The sequence below is a fragment of the Alligator sinensis genome, unplaced genomic scaffold (assembly GCF_000455745.1).
Source record: "Alligator sinensis unplaced genomic scaffold, ASM45574v1 scaffold677_1, whole genome shotgun sequence".
Lineage (NCBI taxonomy): Eukaryota > Metazoa > Chordata > Crocodylia > Alligatoridae > Alligator > Alligator sinensis.
The window spans coordinates 1,120,577-1,144,688 of NW_005842276.1; the positions used below are offsets into that span (position 1 = coordinate 1,120,577).

Consider the following 24,112-nt stretch of genomic DNA (forward strand, 5'->3'; position numbering starts at 1 on the left):
AGGGACAAAAATCACCTAAGATACCAGCACTACTGAAGTGCTCTTTAGAAGTTCAGAATCTTTCCACGTCTTCTGAAAAGCTTTACTGTATTTTCCATATTTTGAATTTTTGCTAATGATAAATTGTATCTAGAGAGCTCTTTAGTTTAGGTGTTAAAGTTCTTTAAAAATCTCAAAATCTAATGTACACTTTTCCCCTTACTGTAATAATCTTAATAACAAAAAGTGAGAATTAGTTTAATAATTGATAATTATTTTAAAAACTCATAACCAAAATATACAGGAATACAATCAACAAAACTCAACTGTATTAGTATATGAACGTGAGCTAGAAAACCATGCTATATATTGGAATTCAAATCAATGGTAGATTTGTTAAGGTATAAAAGGCAACTCAATAGGGACCCAGTCTAGGATTTGGGTGCCTAGACTTTTCTGAATCTCTGCCAACATGAACACCCACTAGGGTGGACATAATTAAGATGAAGTTTGCAATTCTGTTTTCTTTGAATGCCAAAGAAATAACTCATTCTTTTAATCTTCACATCCTAACACAATACTAAACAGAACTCTACTAGCTGTATATTTCTGACAGACACTAAAAAGATTAATACTTTCCTACAGACAACTACATGTTACTGTACTAACTGTTATAATACTAGTGCTCAAAACATTTCATTAATTTCTTGTATTGTTTCAAAAACAAGGGATTCCCAAAAGTCTATCAGAAATTTAATTACATAATATTTTGATAGAATGAATGGCAAAAAATATCTTAAGGTGTTACATTTTATTTATTTACACAAGCCCTCCAACTTGGAGAAAAAGTGGTTGGATGAGAAGAAATCTTGGGTGATAACTTGCAAGAAGTAAAATTACAGATTATCTTTTTAAAGACATAGTACATAACTTTCACATTTAGAGTACACTGGACACATCCCCACTACAGTGATGCTAATGAACCTATGCTAATATATACAAGTTATGCAACTACTCCAGGATCTTTAAGTAATGTTAGGGTTTTGGATTTTGACATGCATATGTATTTTCTTCATACCAGTGATTAAAAAGCTATTCCATAATGAGCACCACATGTCAAAAACATTGGTGTTTTAGTGGAATTAAAAATAAATAAGTAAACAAACTGGACCTAAAAAGCAATTTACATACCTAGGGCATTTTCATACATGCAAGCACCGCAGCGCCGGGTGCTTTGAAATGCTCCTGGTGCTGTGATGTTTGCAGTTGTATAAGTGGTAAAATGCACGTCAGCATTGAGAAAATGGGGCAACACTTCTGAACTAAAACACATTGGAGGTGCTTTAGTTCAAAAGTGCACTGCATGCTGACGTGCATTTTGCCACTTATAAAACTGCACGTGGCGCAGTGCAGTTCACCTCAGGTCGCATGCGGAGCGGACTCGATAAAGAGTCTGGTCCATAGCAGCGGATCTCCAGTGCATCGAGACAAAAAAAGTATGCGTATAAACGTCCCTAGCTTCTAGTTAGGCATTTAACTCCTATTGAAATCTACAGGGGCTTAGAAGCCTTAATTACTATTTTGAAAAAAGGTATAAATCTGTACAGTATTTTGTGTGAAACTAACAGACAACACTTACCACACATCGCAACTGATTTTGCCTCTTCAATTGATTGATGTTTGTCAGTTAACCGTGCTTTAGTCACTTTATGCTCATTTACCTCCTGGTCTAACCGTTCTTGTAATGTTTTGAGCTTGTAGTTTAAATCTATTTCCAGGTTATTTTTTTCCTGCAAATTATTATAAAAACATTCAGAAGATTTCAAAAGAAACTCCTTATCTTATTTAGCATTCTACAAGCTCAGAAGGTAATAAAACATCTCATTTTCAATAGACTATAGAATGCATTATTCAATAAAGGCATTATTTACTGTTAGCTTCTTTGTGTTTGTTGGTAGTTTAGATAAAAAGAGGCATTTGTGAGAATGGGAGAAACCCCCATAAAGACTAGTGGAATCAGATTCTTCTCTGATTTGCATAACCTGTAAACCTGGAGCAACTCCATCAAGGTGGATTAAAACTTCTGTTGGAACCACAAATTCCTAACAGTACCTGATGTAGCAAGCTCAGCAGGTCTTTGAGCACAAGTGCTCAGCTCCCAACCCTCAGGCCTGTGAAGATCTGGCCTGTGAAGGAACCACATCATCTGGCCTGCGGCACTTCCTAAGGATCTAGAAATTTGGCAGCAAGGGAGTAGTGCCTTGTTGCACCCCATCTGCCAGATTTCTGGACTTGTGGGGAGCCAGATCCGGCCACCTGGGGTCAGGCCAGAGTACTGGATCACAACCATGGACCAACACATGCATCAAGTCTATGTAGGATTCATCCCACAAACTGACCCCACGCCACTCAGTCAACCCACAGGGCCCAAAGGTTGGGCACTACTAGTGTAAAGGAACTTGACATTTCCCCATTATTTTATCTAATCCCCAAAACTAGAGTAGAAATGGGTGATGCTTCCCTGCTAGGGATCCTGTCACTCCAGCCTACTATGGGTGGCCTGAGGAGCACAGTTGAACTTCCGCAATCACAGGTCCAGTTATGCTTCCTATCCATGCATTCAATATGGAAAAAGGTGCAAAAAGAGCAGAATTCCCATATGTCTGCTTTGCTTGCCTATCTGTCTTGCTGGGATCAACCAGAGACACGTAATGCTGCCTCATTTCAGAAAGAAGAAAGAACTGGAAGTCAAGTGGCTCAGCCCTAGAAGTCGATCAAAGGAATCAGTACAGAACTAGCCAAGTTAGAAATCAAATTAAGCTAAACATTTAAATAGTAGATGAAAAAATAGAATATTTATATTTAAAAATCATAAGGAGCCTCAGCAGACTAGTCTGGGCAACTTGCCTGTAGCTGTTCAGGCAGAATGAAAAATGACTGCTTATTTAGCCAAAGGGCTGGGTTATGGAACCAGTGCTAGCGACTGACAGATACGAGTTTTGCAGCCAAAACTAAAAGCAGAGCTGAAGACCTACAGCAGGACCCATGAACCTCTATAGGCAGAATGAGATTAGTTTTCTTAAATTACTTAATACTACATAGTTCACACACCTACTGATTGATCTGCACAGAGCTTTTAGTAAGAAAAGCTGTGATTTATCAATGCTACAAAGTTAATCTCAATTCCTTGATTATAAAATATGACAACAGTCAATGAATTTCTGTATTTTCTTAAAAATCACCACGTATTGTAAGCTTTTACCTTTTCAGAATTATTAAGCATATCCTGTGCCTGTTTTCTTTCTGCTTCCACTTTTTCAAGATTATTTTTAAGATGCTTGACCTCTTCTTGTAAAGATGTAATCCGAGCTGGCATAAAAAAAATTATGTTTAATATTAGCTAAGAAGCCTGAATTGAAAACAAGCTATTAGGCATTTAGGTTTTTGTTTCGTTCCTTTTCTTAAAGTCTCCAATATACAAACATTTCCTTCCATTAATAAACACTTTGCTTCAGTGTAGAACAGACATTTTCTGACACATAATAAAAGTATGCATTGGGGAGTTCCTTCAGGGGAGGAAAAAAGATAGCTTTTTCCTTGGAATACTTCAAAATAGCTAACCCTCTCTGTGGCATATTCTCCAGCATCAAGGCTGAAGTAGTCTGCTTTACTATGCAGCTATTTAACATACTATTAAACTAAAGAATTTAAACTTGGCTCATTGTATCTTTGAAAGTTTGTGTTGTTCTGTATTAAATACTACTAGCACTGTATCAGCCCAATGGTCAGATAGTAGGCCTCCTAAATCCAAAGGTCCTGGGCTCAAGACTCCTGTCTGGCTTGTTTTGGAAGGACAGTGTGCCACCTTTGATTTGGAGGGGTTGGTTTAGTCAGTGATTATCTTCCCTTGATCATGGGGATGGTCCAATCCAGTCCTACTTTCCTGTGATCCTATGAAATTTTGACCTGGCATACAGTCTGTGTACAATGTTACCTATAAATATTTGTACTTGGAGTGCTGCATGACTCTGGGAGATTACTTAAATATAAAAATATCACAGAATTTCTGAAGTAAAATAGGACATGAATTTTCATTACAGATTTCAATGATCATCTTGTCAAAAAACTGCTTGATAAAGGTTGACAGGAGTACATGTAAATTCCATGCAAACTTGGCTAGGAACCAGCAAAACACAGTTTTATACACTTAAGGGACTACACAAAAGACAATCCCTTTCCTGTAAGCCTAAAGAGCTATGCAGCTCTTACAATGCAGTCTGCTACAATGTACTTTACAAAGTGCACAGGAGGTTTCACGCTATCCTACTTGCTTTTATAATTTTTTTCTCTTACTGCCTTGAGCCCTTGTTGAGAAAGTCGACATATACGTCTAATAAATCAGGGGCAGGCAAAGTATGCCCTGTGGGTCAGATCTGGCCCGCCAGGCAATTCCACCCAGCCCATAAGGCCCTTTTGTAATCCCTAGCCCTGGACTGCCCTTCTGAAAGCTGACGCCTCCATGCAAGAGGTGTGGCTCTGGTTGCTAAGGTACTAACCCCCATCCCAGCCTGACCTGCCCCCAGCCCCAAGCTAGGGGGTGCTAGACACAAGAAGCCTCTGCCTGGCAGAAGATTTTACCTGGCCCCGCTGTGGCTGTTCCCAGCCCAGAGTGGAAATCTAGGTAAGGGCCCCAGCGGGCCAGGGACACCCACTGGGGGAAAGGGAGTGCATGAACCCAACCCCTCCTACACACCCCCACACACAAACCACATACCCCACACCCAACCCCCAGCCACCATACACACCCTCTCCCCAATCACCACCCCCACATAACAACCAAGAATAAGACTGCATTTTGAGCTATGATGCAATTGTCTCTACATACACTATGCAAACACGCACAAATCAGGATGAAAATATTTTTAAAAATAAAGTTTCAAAATGGTAACCCCTCCTCTCAAAAGGAGTATCGGGGCAAGGGGAGGGACTTCTGGTGGCAAACGTGGGCCTTTCGGTCCCAAGATGACAACCAGGGGGCAGGGCACTTGTCAAAAGGGCAGGGCCATCCTTGTGGCCCTGACAGCTCACCAAAGTGGCCCTCCAACTGAAGTAATTTCCCACCCCTATAATAAATACGTTTTTAAGACTTTAGCTGCTGTCCATGAAAAATGCTTGGTGATTCTTTTATGTCATAAGCCTTCCAATACATCAAATTCATCTCTATGTAGAGGGCCCATAAACCATTTAAACCCCCTTCTGATAGCTCAATTAGCATATGCGCCATGCCTGTGCACTATAACCAGGTAAGTATAAAATATGGCATCAGACTCTTAGGAAGAAACAACAAACCCAACATGAATGATTACCTTGTAGCTCTCCTATCCTTTCAGAGCCATGATTTCGGTCCCTTCGTTCTGCTTCCAAAGCCGCTTGTAGTTGATAATAATCCTTCTCCACTTGCAATTTTGTGCTCTCCAAAACACGGCACCTCTCCTGTAGTTCTCTGTTTAGTGATTCTAATTGGCTTATAGACTTGCTCATTTCTGTATGGTTCTTTCTCAGTCTTACTGCTGTATCCGATTCTGTCCTTAGCAAATCATTTGCTTCTTCTAGCTAGTAAGAGGAAAAATAATAAGACTTCCAATTCCAGGTATAACTAACAGGTCAGGTTTGTTATATTCACATAATCAGTATTACAACAAGTATAAAAAAAAATACTATATTAACTCAAATATAAGGAAGTTTTTTTCCTCCCAATCAGCATGGTGAGAAAAGCAGCTTGCCTTACAGAGGAAACACTACATTAAATACACTGTTTACCATTAAATTGCTACTAGAAGCAACATGTCCTCAGTAATGGAAACCAGCTATCAAGCTGATGGAATGCAACCCAAACTGAGCACACTTGTAAAACACATGGCCCATATGGGGCAAACATGCTGATGGGAACCAACCACAAAGCTTAGTGCAGCCCCTCTGAATAAGATATAGTGCCCATTGCACTCATCCTCCTCAGCACTGACTCTTTTTCAAGTCATGGTGAGCCACTACACTGAAAACATTTCAACTTCCTCTTCATTCTGGCCTTTATTTCCATTTACAATGAGTTCTATTTCTTCACCAGCCAAACCAAATGTCTGTGTGGATGAGAAGCTCTGTTGCCCCCTCTCTCCATTTGTCACATATGATTCACGTGGCTCTGTGCTCCATGAGGTAGAGCCGAACCAAGCAGCCTCATGTCTCATATGCATATACATTTTTGGTGATCCCAGGACTTGTGACAAGAACACCCAGTTCCAGTTGCAAGTGGGAGCTCATTAATACATGGATCCTTTTGGCGGGGCTAGAGGGAGAGGGGGATTTATCTGGAGTATACACACATACTGAGCAGTGCTGGGCTGTGGGGAAACCATGGCTTGAAATGCTGTTGATTCTGTTGGGGCCCAACCCAATGAACACTATGGTAAATTGTGACCCTTTTGACTTTGGATTAATATCATATATAGTATGTACTGTGCTGAAGCAGGTAGAAAAGTGCTGCTTAAATGTATGGTTATGGTACCATGCCATAGTACCTGTACTGGAACCTGCAGCAGTTTTTAAAAAAGGTGAAATGCAACAATTCTGGATGAACTAAGCCTGTAGGTACCTGTAGTAATTTGCTTTTATGCAAGTGTTATAGGTAGGTTTATTTCAAAGCCAGTGTTTTTTGGTCCCTGTTACAAATCTGCCCCTCATTTCCACATCCTCAAGGAGGCAAGATAGCCTAAGCAGGGTCTGACAGTAAGGGGCGGGGAGTGAAAGGGCTTCGGGGGAAGAAGGAAAGAGGGCAAGACCCCTGCCCAGCCACTTTTTTCCCCTGCTGTAGCAGTTGGGAGGGAGAAGAGACAGGGACAGGGACAAATTCAGGACAAAACCTGTGCTAATTAAATTCTATACCTGAAAAATTAAAATAAATCTATACATTTTCCATATATAGAATTTAATTATTGGGCAATCATCTTATATTCAGGTAGTCTTAGATTTGAGTAAATACAATGCAGATGTTAAAAGGAATCACTTACTTGCTTCTGTAATTGTGTTATCTTCTCATTTGTAATATGTGAATGCTGACTAAGTTTTTTCAGGTCTTCTAACTGTTCTTTTAATGTGGACACTAGACACAGAATAAAAATAGTAAATGCAAGAACTGTTTTATAAAAAATGTTTTACTCACTACAAAGAGCATCAAAAGCTTAGCTCTACTCATTAGAAGATCACTTAAGATAGCAAAATCCTTAGGATATATCCTCTGGTATACCTGAGGCCAAATTCTGTGCTTGAGCATAGAGTTATCCTTAACTGGCTGAACTCAGAAAGGCGCCATGTACACACTTTAGAGGGTAGAAAGTGGCTATTTGTGTAGATATGATATAAACTACTTCAGATGCCCATGGATAAAGGTGTGCTGCCCTTTCAAGTTGTGCAAATAGCACGAGCCATTTGCCAAATCCCATGGATTTCAATGTTGAAAGTACTACTTAAACGTTATTATGGATACACTGTTACCCAGAGCATGCTGCTCAGCCCAGTCAGCTTCAGAAAGACTGGCTAGATCGGGGAGCTCAACCTCCGGCCCACGGGCCAAATGTGGTCCCACAGAGCCACTGCATCTGGCCCACGGGGCTCCCTAGGGTCCAGATATTTGGCAGCAGGGGAGCAGTGGACATTAATAAAGTCCCCTTCTCCCCTGCCAAATCCCCAAACCTCAAGCCCTGTACACCCAGTCAAAGTCAGGCCATGTCCCTCCTTACCAACCCCCAATGGGACAAGTCATAACCCTTCCCCTACTCCCTCTGGCAGGGCTGTGTCAAGCCCCCTTCCCTCCCCTGCAGGGGCACATGGTAACTGCCGCACCAACGCCAGGCACTGGAATGGAACCACCATCCAGCCCACAGCTGGACCAGGCACTACCCAATTAACCTGCTGGGAAAAAAGGCCTACCACCACTGGACTAGACAGATTAACCATCCAACCTACATACTGGGAAATTACCAAATGAGCCTGCTATATATGAGTTAGACAGTATCTTATTAAAAGACTATTTACCTCATTTCAAAACAAATTAAAAAGAAAACTAATCCCTTATATCTCAGTTTTTCATTTTAAGTACCTTAAACTGCTTCAAATATTAAAATAAGTACATTATTCCTAAAAACATATGGTATCATACTCAGTTCAAGCATATGGCATACCTTCGTTTTCTAAATTGCGTCTTTTTTCATTCTCTTGTTCAGTTTTTCTTTGGTATTCATTTATTTTATGTTGCAACAGAATCTTTTCCTTCTCAATCTGCGATACTGTTGATTCTAAGTTTTTTCTTTGATTTCCCTGAAATTAGAAAAACTGGCAATTTTTATTTGCATTTTTGGGAATGATCCCGAAAATCTTTTCTTATATGAAAAAGTCTGATCTTGCAAGTTGTCCTATTGTGTTGAGTGAATGAAAGCCAATAGGACTGGTATTTCCAGCAGTGAGACCAATCATGAAAACGTAAGGGTTGGAAAAAACACCACCACTTTTAAACTTGTTGATTACATTGACAAATGACTGCAAAACCTACATAGATAACAGTAAGCAGTTAATTTTGTTTATTTAAACTATGAAAACAAGAAGGCAATAATTTGTTAGAAGGCTATCTACACAGTGAGTTTTAAACATGCAATTAATTTTGAAAAGCTATACTGAATACTACAGAGGAAGAAAACAACATTCAACACAGGATCTGAAATGCAGAAAAGGAATCTAGGTATAGAAAAAGCCACAGTGAAGAACACTAGCACACCAATTTAAAAATAAATTTAAAAAATTTCAAACTTACCTCTTCATCAAGTTCCTTCATTATCTTATCTAGTTTTATGTTTGAAGTTCTAGAAATAATGAAGCATTTTAATAATGTATTAAGACAATGTATTATTTTACATACCTAGTTTTTCAATAATTAAAACTACTTACAAATATTATTAACAGGGCTTAAAGCATTCATTTAAGATTTTAATAAATATGAAGACCAGACCAACATATGCTTTTAGCTTATTATGATCACAATTATTAATTGCAATGAGAATTCACTATAGGCAATGCATGTCAAAACATTAAGTGTTAAATTTTGTCCTTAAATACCAAAGTGCCAAAAGATAATATGTAGAGAAGTTCATTTATTTATTTTTGATAGCTAAGAAATGTTGGTCAGCCCATATTTGGCAATTCCCTAAAAAGAATGACTAGTTATGCATACCCACATCTCTAAGCACACACATCCCTGAAATGGTTACTATAATGACAACTAGTAAATGCATTCCAAAGAGAGGCTGAGATAAATGCAGAATAAAACCTCAAAAACAGTATCTGGTCAAATCAGAATTACGGAGCAACCAAGATCATAGTCACTTCTATAAGCACAGTATGGGTGTCTACCCTGACTTTCAGTGTTTTGAAAAAGGTAAAGTCACAAAGAGGGGGCTTTTTGTAGCTATCTTCTCCTGTCCTAAAAAGATCAGAGATATTTTGTTAGTTAAAAGACGCTTATACTTTACTATCAGGTTATATCAAGATGGGAAATCCAGTCCACTAACCCCATAGTAAAACTAGTCAGATATCAGAGGACACACTGGTGTTCTCTTTATAATCAATGGCAGTACTACCACAATTGCCAAATCATGCATTTCTAGCACCATTTCATGCTGCCACTGAGTGGGCAGCCAGTATATGAATGTGCATTAGACACAGCACACTAAATAGTGGTGATTCATTTGAATTCTCGTATGACCATTATTGGTAGCAATTCTTTTCAAACTAACAACATTTATACCATGCACCACAACTGTTTGATGGGACAATTTTTCAACTGATGAAGGTACAAGAAATTATTAAATTCCTCAAATATTTCTTTTCCCAGTAAAAGAGCAAAATGTTTTACTAGGAAAGAAAATTACTGTTCATATTTAACTTAATCTCTGTACAAAGCGTAAGTAGGGGCTTTCAACAGTACTGCAGCATTTAAGAGACCAGAATATGGGATAACATGATTTTTTTTTTACTTTAGTACATGTTGTACACCTAGTAGTTTATATTCTTCTAAATCATTGTTTTCACAGGGTACTTCAGGTGCTCTGAAACCTATAAGAATAGTGGTAACAAAGAGAATTTCAGGGAGAAGATACATGTGTTTTACTGATGTCAAGCCTAACAAATAAAACTTTCCTTCTGGCATAGGTAAGAAAGCTACACTGAAAAATTATTTAAGGGAGTTAAATCTAAAACTTCACGGACAACAGTATTTCTGAAAGTACAATTCTCACTATTCATGTGGTTATCTTTATGGTATTACTATATTACTACTACAAAGCTCACATATTAGATGCATATAAAACTTTACAAATGTGAAATTCAAGCTAACAGGCACCCACCTGCACTTTTGCTCCATTTCATCTTTTAACTGCATTTCATTATGTAGCTGCTCTTCCAACTCATAGATTGTTTTCTGCATGTTTTCCAGCTTTAAATATATACATAAAAGGACATGCATTATATATTTTATAGACTTGGGGGGGGGGGGGGGGGGGGGGGCGGGGGATGATGTTTTTCAAGAATGGCTGTTTCATGTCATAATTTTCTTATTTTATATTAGATACTGAAAAAATATTTTTGCTGGTCATTAAAGCATGACAACAACTCCTTGAAATATATAAAAATGTATTAATTACAAAAAGCTAACATATTTACCCAAATGCAAAACAACTCTGTATACAAGATGACCACCCCCCATTCCCTAGATTCTACATACAGAAAATTTATACGTTTATTGCAATTTTTCATGTATGGAAGCTAATTATTGGAGGATCATTTTAAACTCACCCCCCCACTACTGCAGATGGTGGGAGGAGAGGTGCTAAGGGGGGCAGGATTGGGCCAGGCAGTGGGAGACAGTGGGGGAGGCAACTGGAGGCATGTGGTAGGGCAGGCAGCGGGGGCAGGCAGCTTGACTCCCACTGCCCGTCTACCCTCTTCCCTGCACCCTCAGGCTGCCTCAATTCCCCCTTCACATCGCTTCTGCCCTGCCAAAGCCTCAGGTCCCAACGCTACTTGTCCTCCCATCAAGTCTCTCCCCTGCCCAACCTTCCCCTCCACCCCCATCCTCACCTTTACTCCACATCAGGGTCTACTCCATCTCATCTTCAGCCTGGGACATGGAATGTGGCTCCAGCCCAGCCCCATAACAGTAGTGCAGAGCCAGCCCTGCTGCCCCAGCCTAGGCCCAGAGAAGCAGTGTCAGCTCTGCACCACTGCTGCTGTGGGGCCAAGCTGCAGCCATGCTCCATGCCCCAGGCTGCAGCAGGGACAGAACCTGCTGGCACAGAGAAAAAGTAAAGAAAAATACAGCAGAGGAGTGGAGAGAGGGAGAGAAGCAGTGTGGGGGCAGGGGAGGCTGAGGGCTGTGGAGGAGGCACAGGCAGCCGGGTGGGACTCGGGGTTAGTCTATAGCCAGTATATAGAATATTCTAAACAACAACTCAACTCTGAAAAAACCCTGTAGAAGTCATTTCTGCTTCTGAATTAAAACAAACAGACCTGGCTTCTGGTTGATTCCCCCCCAACAGCTGTATTACCATATTTACTCAATTAGAAGACAAGGTTTCCCACCCCACCTCCCTATTTAACATAGTGGGGAGAGGAGGGAAGATCCTCACTTTACAATCAACGGTGAGGCAGCAGCACCCGCCTACCCCCTGCTGCCTCACCCTTGATTGTAAAGCAAGGGGCTTCTCTCAGACCTGAGAACAGAAAACCCCATTAGGATAGAGCATATCAATCAAAGAGACATGAGAATTTCCAGGAAGAATTCTGGTTTCCTGAAGAAGGTAAGAATAGAGAGCTGTACAGCTCTGTCTTAAACAAGATCTGGGAAACAGAAAGAGGAATTTTGGATTATTAATTGCTGTCTGAGCAACACACTTCCCCTATTCTAGGCTGAACTAAGTTGGGGTGACATAAATCTCCTCTTTAGAAAGAAATAGCATTCCCTATCACATAACGCAGGAGGACCATGTCTAAACATACATTTGATCATCAGTCAAGGATCACTTTCCTTGTGATTTATAGCTTTACCCAAAGAAGAATACCAGTAGGAGGGATGATGATCATCATCTGAAAACACCTAAGTCAGGCTCTGTAGTCAAAATCAGTGGCTTGTTATCTAGTGTCTGAATTCTTGCCTTCAAAGCAACAGAATGCCCAGATGTATTCAATATTCCACCTACAAATGCCTCTGCTTTGTACTGGAATGGATTGAAATTAATTCAACAAGGACAAATGCAAAGTCCTGCACTAAGGACAGAACAATCCCATGCACCAGTACAGGCTGGGGGCTGACTGGCTGGGCAACAGCTCTGCAGAAAAGGACCTGGGGGTTACAGTGGACAATAAGCTGAATGAGCCAGCAGCACGCCCTAGCTGCCAAAAAGGCTAATGACATACTGGGCTGCATTGGTAGGTGTGCTGCCAGTAGGTCAAGGGAAGTGATTATTCCCTTCTATTCAGTACTGGTGAGGCCACATCTGGAGTACTGTGTTATGTTTTGGGTCCCCCACTACAAGAAAAATGTGAACAAATTGGAGCGAGTCCAACAGAGGGCAACAAAAGTGGTGAGGGAACTGGGGGACATGACTTATGAAGAAAGACTGGGGGAACTGGGCTTATTTCATCTAGGGAAGAAGAGACTGGAGGAGACTTAATAGCAGCCTTTAACTACCTGAAGTGTGGTTCAAAAGAGGATGGAGCTAGGCTCTTCTCAGTGGTGGAAGATGACGGAACAAAGAGCGATGGTCTCAAGTTGCAGCAAGGGAAGTTTAGGTTAGATATTTGGAATAATTATCTTACTAGGAGGGTAGTAAAACACTAGCACAGGTTATCCAGAAAGGTGGTGGAAACTCCGTCCATGGAGATTTTCAAAACCCAGCTAGACAAAGCTTTGGCTGGGATGATCTAGTTGAGGATGGTCCTGCTTTGAGCAGGAGGTTGGACTCGAATCACTAGATGGCCTCCTGAAGTCCTTTCCAACCCTAACAATCTATGATTCTATGATTCAAATTCTGACAGCCTGAACAAGGGTGGTGCTCTCCTTGAGAAATTTTCCCTGTCATGGCTTCTTTTTAATATATTCTTCTCTCCTTCAATCACCATGGGTGTCTCTTCCAGCTTGTAAATAGACACTGCATTTTTGTCCCAGAAGAAAACCATTTGTTCTGGGATCCTACAGACATACAGGTGCACCGCTGTGCTTCAAGTCCTTCTGAAGAATGTGCTAGCTTTTGCCCCTCACCCCAGTCATTCCTAGGACAAGTCAACCAGGCTGTGTGCTCTTGTTGGTGTCCTTGAAGCGTAAAAAGGGCAATGCATATAAATGATTTTGCCATACGTTTTGATCCAGGTCAAACCTGGGGACAACGATCAGATACACTTGAAAGGAGATGCCTATTTACTGTCATACAGTACCTTAAAAAAGAATAGGAATAAAATTATAGTGACAATAGGAGAATTTATACTTCCCTTCTTCCAAACTCATCTAACAATCAAGGTGATCTTTCATTTCTCCAAGGGCTCCATACCCATGTTTTATCTCCATAGAATTTATTTCCTGCATACTTGAAGGCCACCACATTCTGCTTGGCCTGCCATGACTAAGTCGCAAGGAATGAAAGGATACTTGGGTTGTAGCCCTTAACCTTGCAGAAAAGTAACCAATTTCTACTACAAGATGAAGGCTGGTCCAAGGAAAGATTTCTTCATTGATGCTCACAGGCTTTCCACATTTTCCAGATTTTAAGAATACAGGATAAAGGGGAATGTGTCCAGATATAAATGGTCTTAAGTAAACAGGTAGACACTGATAAGATTTGGAAGGCTACTGAAACAGTTTCAGTGCATCAACTCACCTAAATATCTTCCTTCCGCTGCATCTTTAGGTAGGGCACACACCCCAAAACTTCCTATCCTTAAGTGGGCTTGGTTCTTAACTTGCAAAAACAAAATTGAGCCGACTAAGAAAGGCTCACTAAATTGGACCCACACTAACTCAAAGTACAAAACTTTTTTGACCGCTCTCCTCAAATGCTTAAGTTTTAACTGATTCTTTTATTTTCCCCTCAAATGAGCAGCACAGAGGTAGTTACACAGTTCCAACTCAGATCTTCAAAAGAAATATATCCAAAAGATCACATTTCCTACAGGAACTGTTCTTTACTCTGATGACTGAGCAAATGTAATCCAACAGTCTTTACCCATATTAAATGGTAGAGATAAGGGTAGAATTTTTGCCTTTTAAGTGGAATAATTCCTTGCTTCCTTTCTAGTACCCTTTAGACTTCCTGTGCTATTCCAATGGAAAAATAAAGATGGAGTTTTCTTCTTGAGTATCAGGATAACCTGTCCTGTCGGTGTCATCCTTTTCCCTCTCTTCCTATTCCTTATACTGCACAGAGATAACCAGAGATGCAGTAAGAAACCCCTGTATCTGTTACAGTTAGATACAAAACTATGTTCTTTATGTGAAGATCCACACTGAGGTCTCCTCACCGCCGCTGCCTGCCCCGGGCAGCCCCATGTCACCAGGGCACTGCAAGGCAGGCAGTGGCAGCGAGGAGACCCCCGGAACTGATCTCTGCTCCCTATGGAGCCAAGTCATGCGGCAGGGCTGCAGCATACAGCTGCTTCCCTGCAAGCCCGGTTCCAAAACTCCAAAATTTTCTGAAACATTTCCAAAACATTTCAGATCCTCGTTTAGTTTCGGATTCGGTGTTTTAGGCGCCAAAACGGCCTGTAACACCTCGAAAAAAAGCAGCTGCCGAAATTTTGTACAGCCCTATTCTTTACCAGTCTCTGCTAAGCTTTGAAAGGAAGAAGAGCTCCAGTATCTTCTCAAGAAAATAAAACACTAGCCTGAGATCAGAGCGACTCTGGCAAACAAACCAAGGGGTGAATCCCATCTGCAGCTTGGGTGCAGAACATGTGTAACCCTTCAAAGTTATGGTTCTTATGATCAGAAAGCACTTACAGCTGGTGTCTAAAGCAAACTTTGACAGAAATAAGGAGCAACAGGGGAAGCCTGTAAACGCAGTCATTTTGTTTGAGTTAGAAAATAAAGCAGTATCACATGAGAATTGTCCCACACCTTAATAAGAAAGGGCATAAAAGATGAATAGAAGCAAATCAAAGCAAAGAAAACTTATTGCACACTTACTTATCCATGTCTGAGTTACTAATTAATTTGACTGTTCAGACTGACTCCTTAAACAAGAATTTGAGCGGGTAGCAGGAATATGGCAGGCCTACCCCTCCATGACAGCTGGGAATGATGACCTAGGTATTTCTACACACAGCCTTTGGAGCTGCATCTCTTCTGCTAGATTTCTTGTGCCTCTGGCTGCCTGTATGCAGCTGCTTTCTGAGAGGCTTGTAGAGGCATGTTGTGCTGGCTGCTAGTGAATGGATTATGAGAAGACTAGATTCCAGAGAGTTCTGCATCATCTGAATCTAAATAGCAGCAAATAAATTCAGTAAGTTGAAGTGAAAGAATATTTTTCCCCCAATATTTTTATGTATTTGTTTTCTAGTTTCTGTTTTACCTTGGGGAGAATAAAGAAGCCTGGCTACAGGAAAGAAGGCAGAACAAAACTCTGGGGGGGGTGTCTATGACCATGCAGTGCCAGGCAGATGTGCCAAGCTGGCTGTGAACACAGTAGTTCATATATCCAAGTCTATATGGTAAAAGGCACTTTCTACATCACAGACTGTCTATGCCTTTACCATATCATCTACATTCTGAATCTTTAGAACAGTGATTCTCAATAAGGGTGGGTGCCAAGGCATCCCAGGTGCCACAACATTCTAGGTACCACACAGTATTAGCACTATTAGGTGCGCAAACAGCTACACAATTGCAACATACACCCAGAGATTTCAAACAGGAATCCTGTCATGTCAAAAACATTCGGCCCCGTAGTGGTGTTCTGAGTTCTTTGTAAAAAAGGATGGCTTTATTACTTCTTCCATAATCAAAAAATGAGTGAAAGCTAAGGTCTGGGGGTTTTTTTGTTTTGGTTTGGTTTTTTTGAGCAGTAACTTGAGTATAAAAAGGTTAAGAACCACTGTTTAGAGGCTAGACCGTGCTCCTCCTGACACTAACTTAACAACAGTTCTGCCACCTGAGCTGTGAAAAGGCCGAAGACCCACTGCAAAGGAATTGGCAAGTCTTCCTAACTTTTAGAGTCTTAGCTTTCAGATTTTAATAAGTGTTAAAGTAAAATAAATTTGTACTTCAAAATAAATTTCTCACTGAATTAAATAAAAGCAGATTCCTCCTTTCTCTGGAATGTGACCCTGCAAAGTCCTGAACATCCCCAAAAGGAATTATGTTTATTGGAAACTTCTGGCACCCAGTATCTTGCAGAATTGTACCCTCAGGCAGCATCCTATAGTATATAAATTTAACATTACTCAACTAACCATGAAGGCCAGTATCACCATTTTCATTACTGCATGCAACAGAAGAAGAAAAACAGCTAAGAAGAAAGTTGTGTGATAAAAACTACTCGTAGTGTAGATTTTATTTATTTTTTTAATTTCAACACTATCTAAATCACTTCTATATTACCAAACTTGCATTCTAATTAACTTTCATACGCATTGGTACTCTTACTTTTGGAAGAGACTTTCATGCTATTGGGTAACTAGCAATGTTTTCAAAAGTGCCTAACCAAAAGCTAGCAAATACCACTGATATTGCCCAACCTGCTAAGACACTTGCAAAAAATCTTACTATGGGCTTATCTAAATTTTTAGGTGCCTATGTACTTTTAAAGAAATCTGGTCCTAAGGTCTTATTATCTAACAATCGAATGTTGGAAAAATAACATGCAACAAATCACATGACAGACTGATTATTTATGCTTCTATTGATTACAGTTCCTTCAATTTAATACTTACCGATTTAAATCAATAAAAAATGCACACTTGAATGCTGTATTTCATCACAAGCTTTATAATAAGAGTTATAAAAATAAACATCAAGCAGAACAGGTTCAGTTGCACATTTTTTTTCCTTTTACTAGACTAGTCTCCAAGATAGAACTGTTATCCTCATCTTTTTTCAAAAGCATCTACTTTACTCTCAGTACTGTTGCAATCTAACAAGCAATACTCTAACAGTTGTTACCTGCATCTCAAATTTCTCTAAAGCAAAAGAATAATAGAACCAAGGCATGTATTCCATCAGCTCCATCCAAGCCAAGCAACAACTAATTACAGAGCAAGAAAGAAAATTTCCAACAGCATAATTTTTCCATTGCAAAATGCCAATGCATTGAAACAAAAACATTCCATGGCAATGGGTCAATTTTATTGGAAATTCCAAAAGAAGTCTGAAGTCTGTTTGCTCACCTCCTCGGGAGCATGGCTTGGAAATGGAGGCTCTTGAGCTCTTAAGCTCGTTAGCAGATTGCTGGGTGGCCTTCTATGAAAATGGTGCTTCTAGGGTTTCCATTTTATCAGGAAGCTTCCCAGACAGTCTGCCAGAGATGGAGCATCCGGGAATATATAGGTTTCCAGGTTCATGATTCCCAGCTCACCAAGACTACTTGCCACCATCTGGCAGGTTGCAGGGAATCCTGAAATTGGCCAACTACTCAGTTGCCCAGCTTCCTAGCTCCAAAGTTCCTCAACAATCTGACAGGTAGAAATCTAGAAAGCCTAGGCTTCCTGCCTCTCCAGTGCCTGGGCTGCCTCAAAGACTGCAATACCAGATGCCATAAGGATAGAAGCATCTAATACTCCAGGGAGACTGGGAAATATATTTTATTTAATAAATCATCTGCAGAAATATTCAGTGTTTATATTATTTTTTTTAAAATTGTCCCATGAAATTGTGAGGTTTTAGCCATTTCATCCCTATTTAGGAAAAGGCTCCCAAAAACCTCAACATATTTTGCAGAAGTGAAATTCAGTTAACTGACCTGCTCTAATAGCCATGAGATTCTGAACAGTTAAAACAAACGTACCAATTTTTCCATATTCCAAAATACTAAAACAAGTGTCATTTAAAACTAGTTCAATAATCAAGTATAAAACATATCTGTTCTAAGTTGCAAAAAAAAGGATTGCAGAAGACATACCACACTTTTATCCATATTGGAGCTTGCCCTGTTATCATTGGAATTCTCTTCAGAGACAGACAAATACCTGTATTAAAAAAAGAGACAAATACCTGTATAAAAATTGTAATTTTTTTCCTATAAACTTGTCTTTAAACAAATTTTAAGAGAGCGATAACTGAGTAAACAAGTTAACAACAATTGCCAAGATTACAAGTTTTTGTAGATCCAGATCCAAAGCACTAAATTCAGAATTTTAGTATTTATTATTCATTCATTATTAGATATAGAAATACACTTAATTGGAAAAAAACAAACATGGAATTCATTGTACTTTTTGTCTTCAAGTGTTAAATAGAAATCTACAGTTTTTAATCACTCTTCCTCTAAGAAAATGGGTTTTTTTTGCCAAGAATTTTTTTTTTCTTAAGCTGTTATAAAAAAAAATTCTGCTTTCCATGGTCACATTCTCTTGATCCCCTGATAAATAATAAACATTTATTTATTTATTAAAATACATACACATACGAGAAGTACTAATGAAATCAACTTGGCACAAGTTGCATGCATGGAACTCCTAATAAAATTCCATATGTGAAGTTCTTACAGTGCTGGGGCCCCAAGACAGTATTTCTGTTTTATAAAATAGTATATTTTAGATATACCAAAAAAAATGTAAGTGTTAATTGGTCATGAGAAGAGTCACATTAACAAATGGAACAGGTTGACAGACCGTCTTAAAAGCCTGATGCGAGATTCTCACCCCATTTTGACCCCATCTGGCCAAGTAAGAGGCCAAAGCACTGCATGACTAGAATGTCCCAGATGTTACACCATGGGGAAAGAAGGGAACCCACACTTTCCAATGCGGGCACTGACAAAGGCAGCTTGATACTATTTTCTGAGGACCTCCTTCAAGTCCTGGTGTAGGAAGAATGGCTAGATAGAACTGGGAAATAGAAAGAATGTGCTGAATATGGAACTGCAGCACACAGCATCAAGCATTCCCAGCTACAGGTGGACAATGACAGGCTGTCACAATTAAGACAGCCTTCCCAAGATGTCAGTCGCATCTAGGTGTACTTTGGCTCCTTCAAGCAATCCAAAAATCAGGAGGGTACCGAGATGGCTTAAATCTCCGATTCTGCTATATATGATGTCACTCAAAAATCACGGAAAAATACCCTTGACTATCTACATATCATCTGAACTTCACAGTCAAATGAGCCTCAGATATGGGGAGAAAAGAACTCACTCACAAATACAAAAAATGTTTCTGCAAGGCAGTATCTATTTCCTTATAGTGCTGCAGGACAAGGCTGATGCTTCATTCACTTCTTTATTAATAAAGTTGCTTTTATTTAGCATTCTTAAATTTAAAAAAAAAGTTTCCTGGGCTGTCCTGTGACAGTGCCATGGTGGGGAAGGAGGGAGGGTGGGAGAAGACTGCTGCATTACAGCTTATGGAAACTGATCTTTGCTAGATGTTCATTGATATAGTTTCCAATGTTGTGCATTAAACACAGTACTTTATTCCTAGCTCCCAGACCTGTGCCTGGATATTACTAAACAAGTATATTACAAAGATTTTTTAATTCCATTTGATACTGAATATCCCTTTGAATATTTCAACCAATTGAAAACAAATTTAAAAAAAACAAACAAACAAACATGAATTTTCCTGGCTGTGCATTTCCCACTATCAATTCGGTCCCACTTTACTGTGTTAAAATGTGCTGGATCAACATCAAGCGAAACTCTGAAGTTTGGAGAATAAGTTAAGTTGACAGCACTCTTCATTTTACCTGTTATCAGCTTAAGATAAAATCCAGAAGCCTTGCATATTATAGGCAGGGCTGGTAGCACCTCTATTTGAAGCTGCCTGACATTTTAACAGGCTATCTTTAAAGGCTTATGACTCTACAAAACTTACCATCTAGACTGAAATTTTCCTTTTGTATTAAAGATCATGATTAAACCATTGGGAGCAGAAGGGAAACCTTCTACCCAAGAAAGAGCCCTCCTCACTGAGGTTGTCATGGTCCCTCCTGCTTGCTCTCCTAAGAGAATGAGTTTTGCATTCCGTTCTAAACAATGGTCCCTCAACTTCGAAAAAGGAGAGAAGACGCCTAAAGTCTGGTGGTTAATGCACTTTCTTTGGATGTGCGATAGACGGGCCTGAATCCCATCAGGATGAGAAAGGCCTTTAACCCAAGTCTCTCACTTAGTCTGGGAACTGCTCCAATCATTGTGCAGGTATGCAAAGGATAGTTATGACAACCTACTTCTCCAGTCTTGCTTCTGAATGAAAGAAGCTCCAAGTGCTGAGCTCAGTACTGTCCACCTGTTAGAAATCCTCAGAATACACTTACTAGATCAGGCTCTTCAGGGTTTTTGGGTTCACAAACAAGGTGTCCTTGCACCTAAACAGCTTTAGGGTGGGAGATGGTTGGTCTGAATGTCTCAGCACCTAATATGGTAGCATGTCTGAAAACATGTAGAAGCTGAACTTATGAATCCTAACTTGGCAATTTGAATTCCTCTTTTGAATTTGGGTGCCTAAGCTCCTTTGCAAATCTCACGCTGACTCACCCTGTTCCTCACTTGTTAAATAATACGTAGTTCTCTCTGTCACAAAGGTGTCGTGAGGAAAAATACATTAACAATTGTAAGGGCTAAGACACCCTGATGATAGGGACCATACAGAAGTCCTGGAGAAGCTGAAGGTGTGTAGTTAAAGGCAGAAAGAGGAAGGACGGTCTCATAATGCATGCCAGTTAACAGAGCATGCTTGTTAATGAAGTGCCAGTTAACATGGCTTTTACTGTAATTAGAAATCAGCTCCAGTTATATAGAAGTCTAACAGTGCTATGTACTTGTATGTGGACAGTGTAAAAAAAAAAAAAAAAAGAATCGCAGATTTACAGGGTTGGAAGGTGCCTCAGGAGTCATCTAGTCCAAACCCCTGCACAGACACGGGATTCTACCTCCCAGTTAATCATGATTCTGTTGCCCTCTATTGAATCACATCCCTAACAATACTTGGCAGTATTATGTATAGAAAAAAAAAGCGGGAATTCAAGGGTGAATCATGCATTAAGTGTGAGATGCAAGGACATAACTGTTAAAGGAAGTAAATAAAAAAGGTACAAACTGCACCCTATTTTCTTAAAATAAACATAGTGCAAGCAGAACAGAAACAGGGCAAACTTTTTTTTAGCCACATCTTCCTAACTTACCTGTATCAGATTTTCAAATCAAAAGCAACTTTCACATTTAAGACCTTCCACCACTTCCATCAAAAGTGAGCAATTATGAACCCTGTTTACTTTTAGTATAAGAAAAAGCAGGTAGGAGAAGCAGCCTTTAAGCATTTAGGAGAGTTTACTAGGACTTAGGACACTCCTTTGTCAGGAAACGCAAACCAGAGGCTTTCTAAATGTTACTATTGCAAAAAGCCAAATAAAAGGTCACCAGGTTGCTGGATACAATAGTTCCTGTCTATGAGGGTCAAAAACTGTTCTCAAGAAGCAGGTGTTTTGTGAGTGTGTCCTCAACAAGTATACACTACATAGGGATATAATGAACCCCTTTCCCTCAGCGCACAGACAATGATCACCAGATTAGGAAAGGCAGAGGGGGCCTCATGTTTGGTCTCTGTCAGAGCCACAAAGAGGTTCCTTTACAGGAGTTCCTGAAGGGAAATATTAAAAGAATTGGACATAATAAGCTTCCCATTAATACAACATAGGAGAAAGAGCTGAAAACAGGACCTCTGTACAGCCACAACTGCCTCTGGACTTGGAAAGCCAACTCTCTCTCTTTTCTCTCCACCAGTTAAGACAGTACATTGTGGCAATGGGAGGAAAAACAATCTCAAGTGCTAGGCCCACAGAAGAACCATCTCCCACTCCATTAGACTTTTGCAATAGATACAAATGCATTTTCAGGAATGCAGAAGGTGCAGCCTGCCTTCTGCAGCAGGGCTGCCTGTAAACCAGTGTTGCCCCACAGGGATTGCCTGCAAGGATCCTGATGGATAGAATTAAAGTTCAACCTGGCACCAACTGGTAGGACCTTCCTCTCTCTAAGGTGGTCGCTACAGCATGCCTGGACAGGAGTGGGGTTTGCAAAGGAGTCTCTGGCCCCCAATGGTTTTGGCCTCACCTCTACCCTGATGTAAAAAAACAAACACACTTTAATCCTTTGTTTATAATTTGGGTTATTATGTATCAGGTGCATTTTCAAAGCCTAAGTATTACACTGACACTATGCATGTACTTAGTTAAGAACTTCTCACAGAATTATTGTACTAGTCCAGTGGTACTCAACCTTTGAATTTTGTAGGCCAGACTGGTCCAGATGAGTGGCCCCTCTGCAGGCTAGATTGGGGCTTCGGGCCCAGCAACCGCCCCCACGCCCCCACCACCATGAACCAGGATTGCCCCTTGAGCCAGGGGCACTACCCCTGCCTGACCCTGAGCACTGGTCTGGAGATCTTGCAGCAGGGGAGTAGTAACCGCCTCTCCCCCTGCCCACATTTCCTGACCTGCAAGGAGCCCCACAGGCTGGATGACATGGTGTTGCAGGAGACATCTGGCTCATGGGCCAGAGGTTGAGTGTCTCTGTACGAGTCCAAAGACTCTAATGTCTAAGTAGCAGCAGCTATTGTTGCCATGGGCATGTCACAAATTATAATCATCTAGAAGGCTTTATTTTAAAAGGCTCACCATCTCATACAAAGGATATATAAATAGAAATCAGCAATACAAGACCTGATGACGGTACAAAATACTAGTTTTCTCCATACTTACTGGCGATTGTTGTAGTATGTAAATCCTACAAAAGGTAGCTGGTTGCCAACAAATGCTTTTGGTATAGGGAATGTTTCTTCCTCTCCCTTGTCTTCTTCCAAATCATCAAAGTTACTAGTGTCAATGTCACTACTTAAATCAGGCACAACTGGTGCAACAGCTACAAACAGAAAGAAAATTATCATTCCAATCAAATGATATAACTAGCTGTAAGAAAAATTAAATAGGGGCTAGTATTTGTATTCAATTCTTGTCACTTCTATTATGGAAACTTGGATTCCATAAATGTTATGTTACTTTAAAATAATCTGCGACTTGACAAACATGGAGTTGTGCGTGTCAGTAGTTAGACAAATGTGACAGTGATCATCCAAATAAATTTAGGTTCTGATCCTGCAGCTTGTAATGCATGGGAATACTTAGAGACTCAATAGTGTTCTGTGCATTTGAAGCATTTCGCTTGCGAGCTATGTAATGTTTGTAAGATGAGCACTTCAAATGAATTTATCAAATTAACTATGGACTGGATAAAAAGCCAAGAGAGAAAGGGAAGTGAGGGATGAAAAAAAACTTGCAGCAATACAAATGGACAAGTCAAGTGGAAACTCTTCACCATCATTACAGCCATCATTGTTTGTATGTTCTGGTTCATGCGACTGTTTAACAAAACTGCAGAGAGCAGTCATAAAAGAAAGTTCTCATGAAATAAGTGAGTTACTGATCTGAGCAGTATATTGCAGGCAGTGCCATAGCAAGGGGAGGCAAGCGGGACAACTGTCCTGGGTGCCGAAGTGAAGGGGAACCAATAGGCTCTGCCCAGCTGGGGCGGGGCATGGGACAAAGCTGCAAGCAACTCATGGGGGGGTGGGGGGGGATGCAGGGACACTGCGTGCACTCCTGGGCAAGCATGGGGGGCATGTGCCCCCCAGACCTGTGTGCAGGGCGAGGGTGGACTGCTGCTGCGGGCTTTGCCCTGGGCACCAAACTTTTTTTGCCACAATACTGATTGCATGCACCAAGTATGCTTGTTCTGCTCCCTCAGCCTTAGCTCAACCGATGTTATAAAAAAAAAAAGCAAATGAACACAAAAACCTGAAGGAGGTATGACCATGAGTACTGTACCAAACAGAGGCA

The 24,112-nt window shown here is 40.4% G+C and overlaps 1 protein-coding gene across 2 annotated transcripts in view; it reads right to left on the minus strand.

Annotated features, from left to right (window-relative positions):
• Nucleotides 1-24,112, minus strand: part of ROCK1 (Rho associated coiled-coil containing protein kinase 1) — a 135,140-nt gene that overhangs the window by 36,740 nt on the left and 74,288 nt on the right. For both annotated transcript variants that reach the window (XM_006027930.3, XM_006027929.3), the window contains exons 10-18: nt 22,979-23,138; nt 18,186-18,252; nt 10,428-10,516; nt 8,840-8,888; nt 8,214-8,349; nt 7,044-7,135; nt 5,346-5,592; nt 3,242-3,348; nt 1,619-1,769 (exon numbers count right to left, since the gene is read on the minus strand). In XM_006027930.3, coding sequence (XP_006027992.1) covers nt 1,619-1,769; nt 3,242-3,348; nt 5,346-5,592; nt 7,044-7,135; nt 8,214-8,349; nt 8,840-8,888; nt 10,428-10,516; nt 18,186-18,252; nt 22,979-23,138 — 1,098 coding nt within the window. The remainder of the gene's footprint in view (nt 1-1,618; nt 1,770-3,241; nt 3,349-5,345; nt 5,593-7,043; nt 7,136-8,213; nt 8,350-8,839; nt 8,889-10,427; nt 10,517-18,185; nt 18,253-22,978; nt 23,139-24,112) is intronic.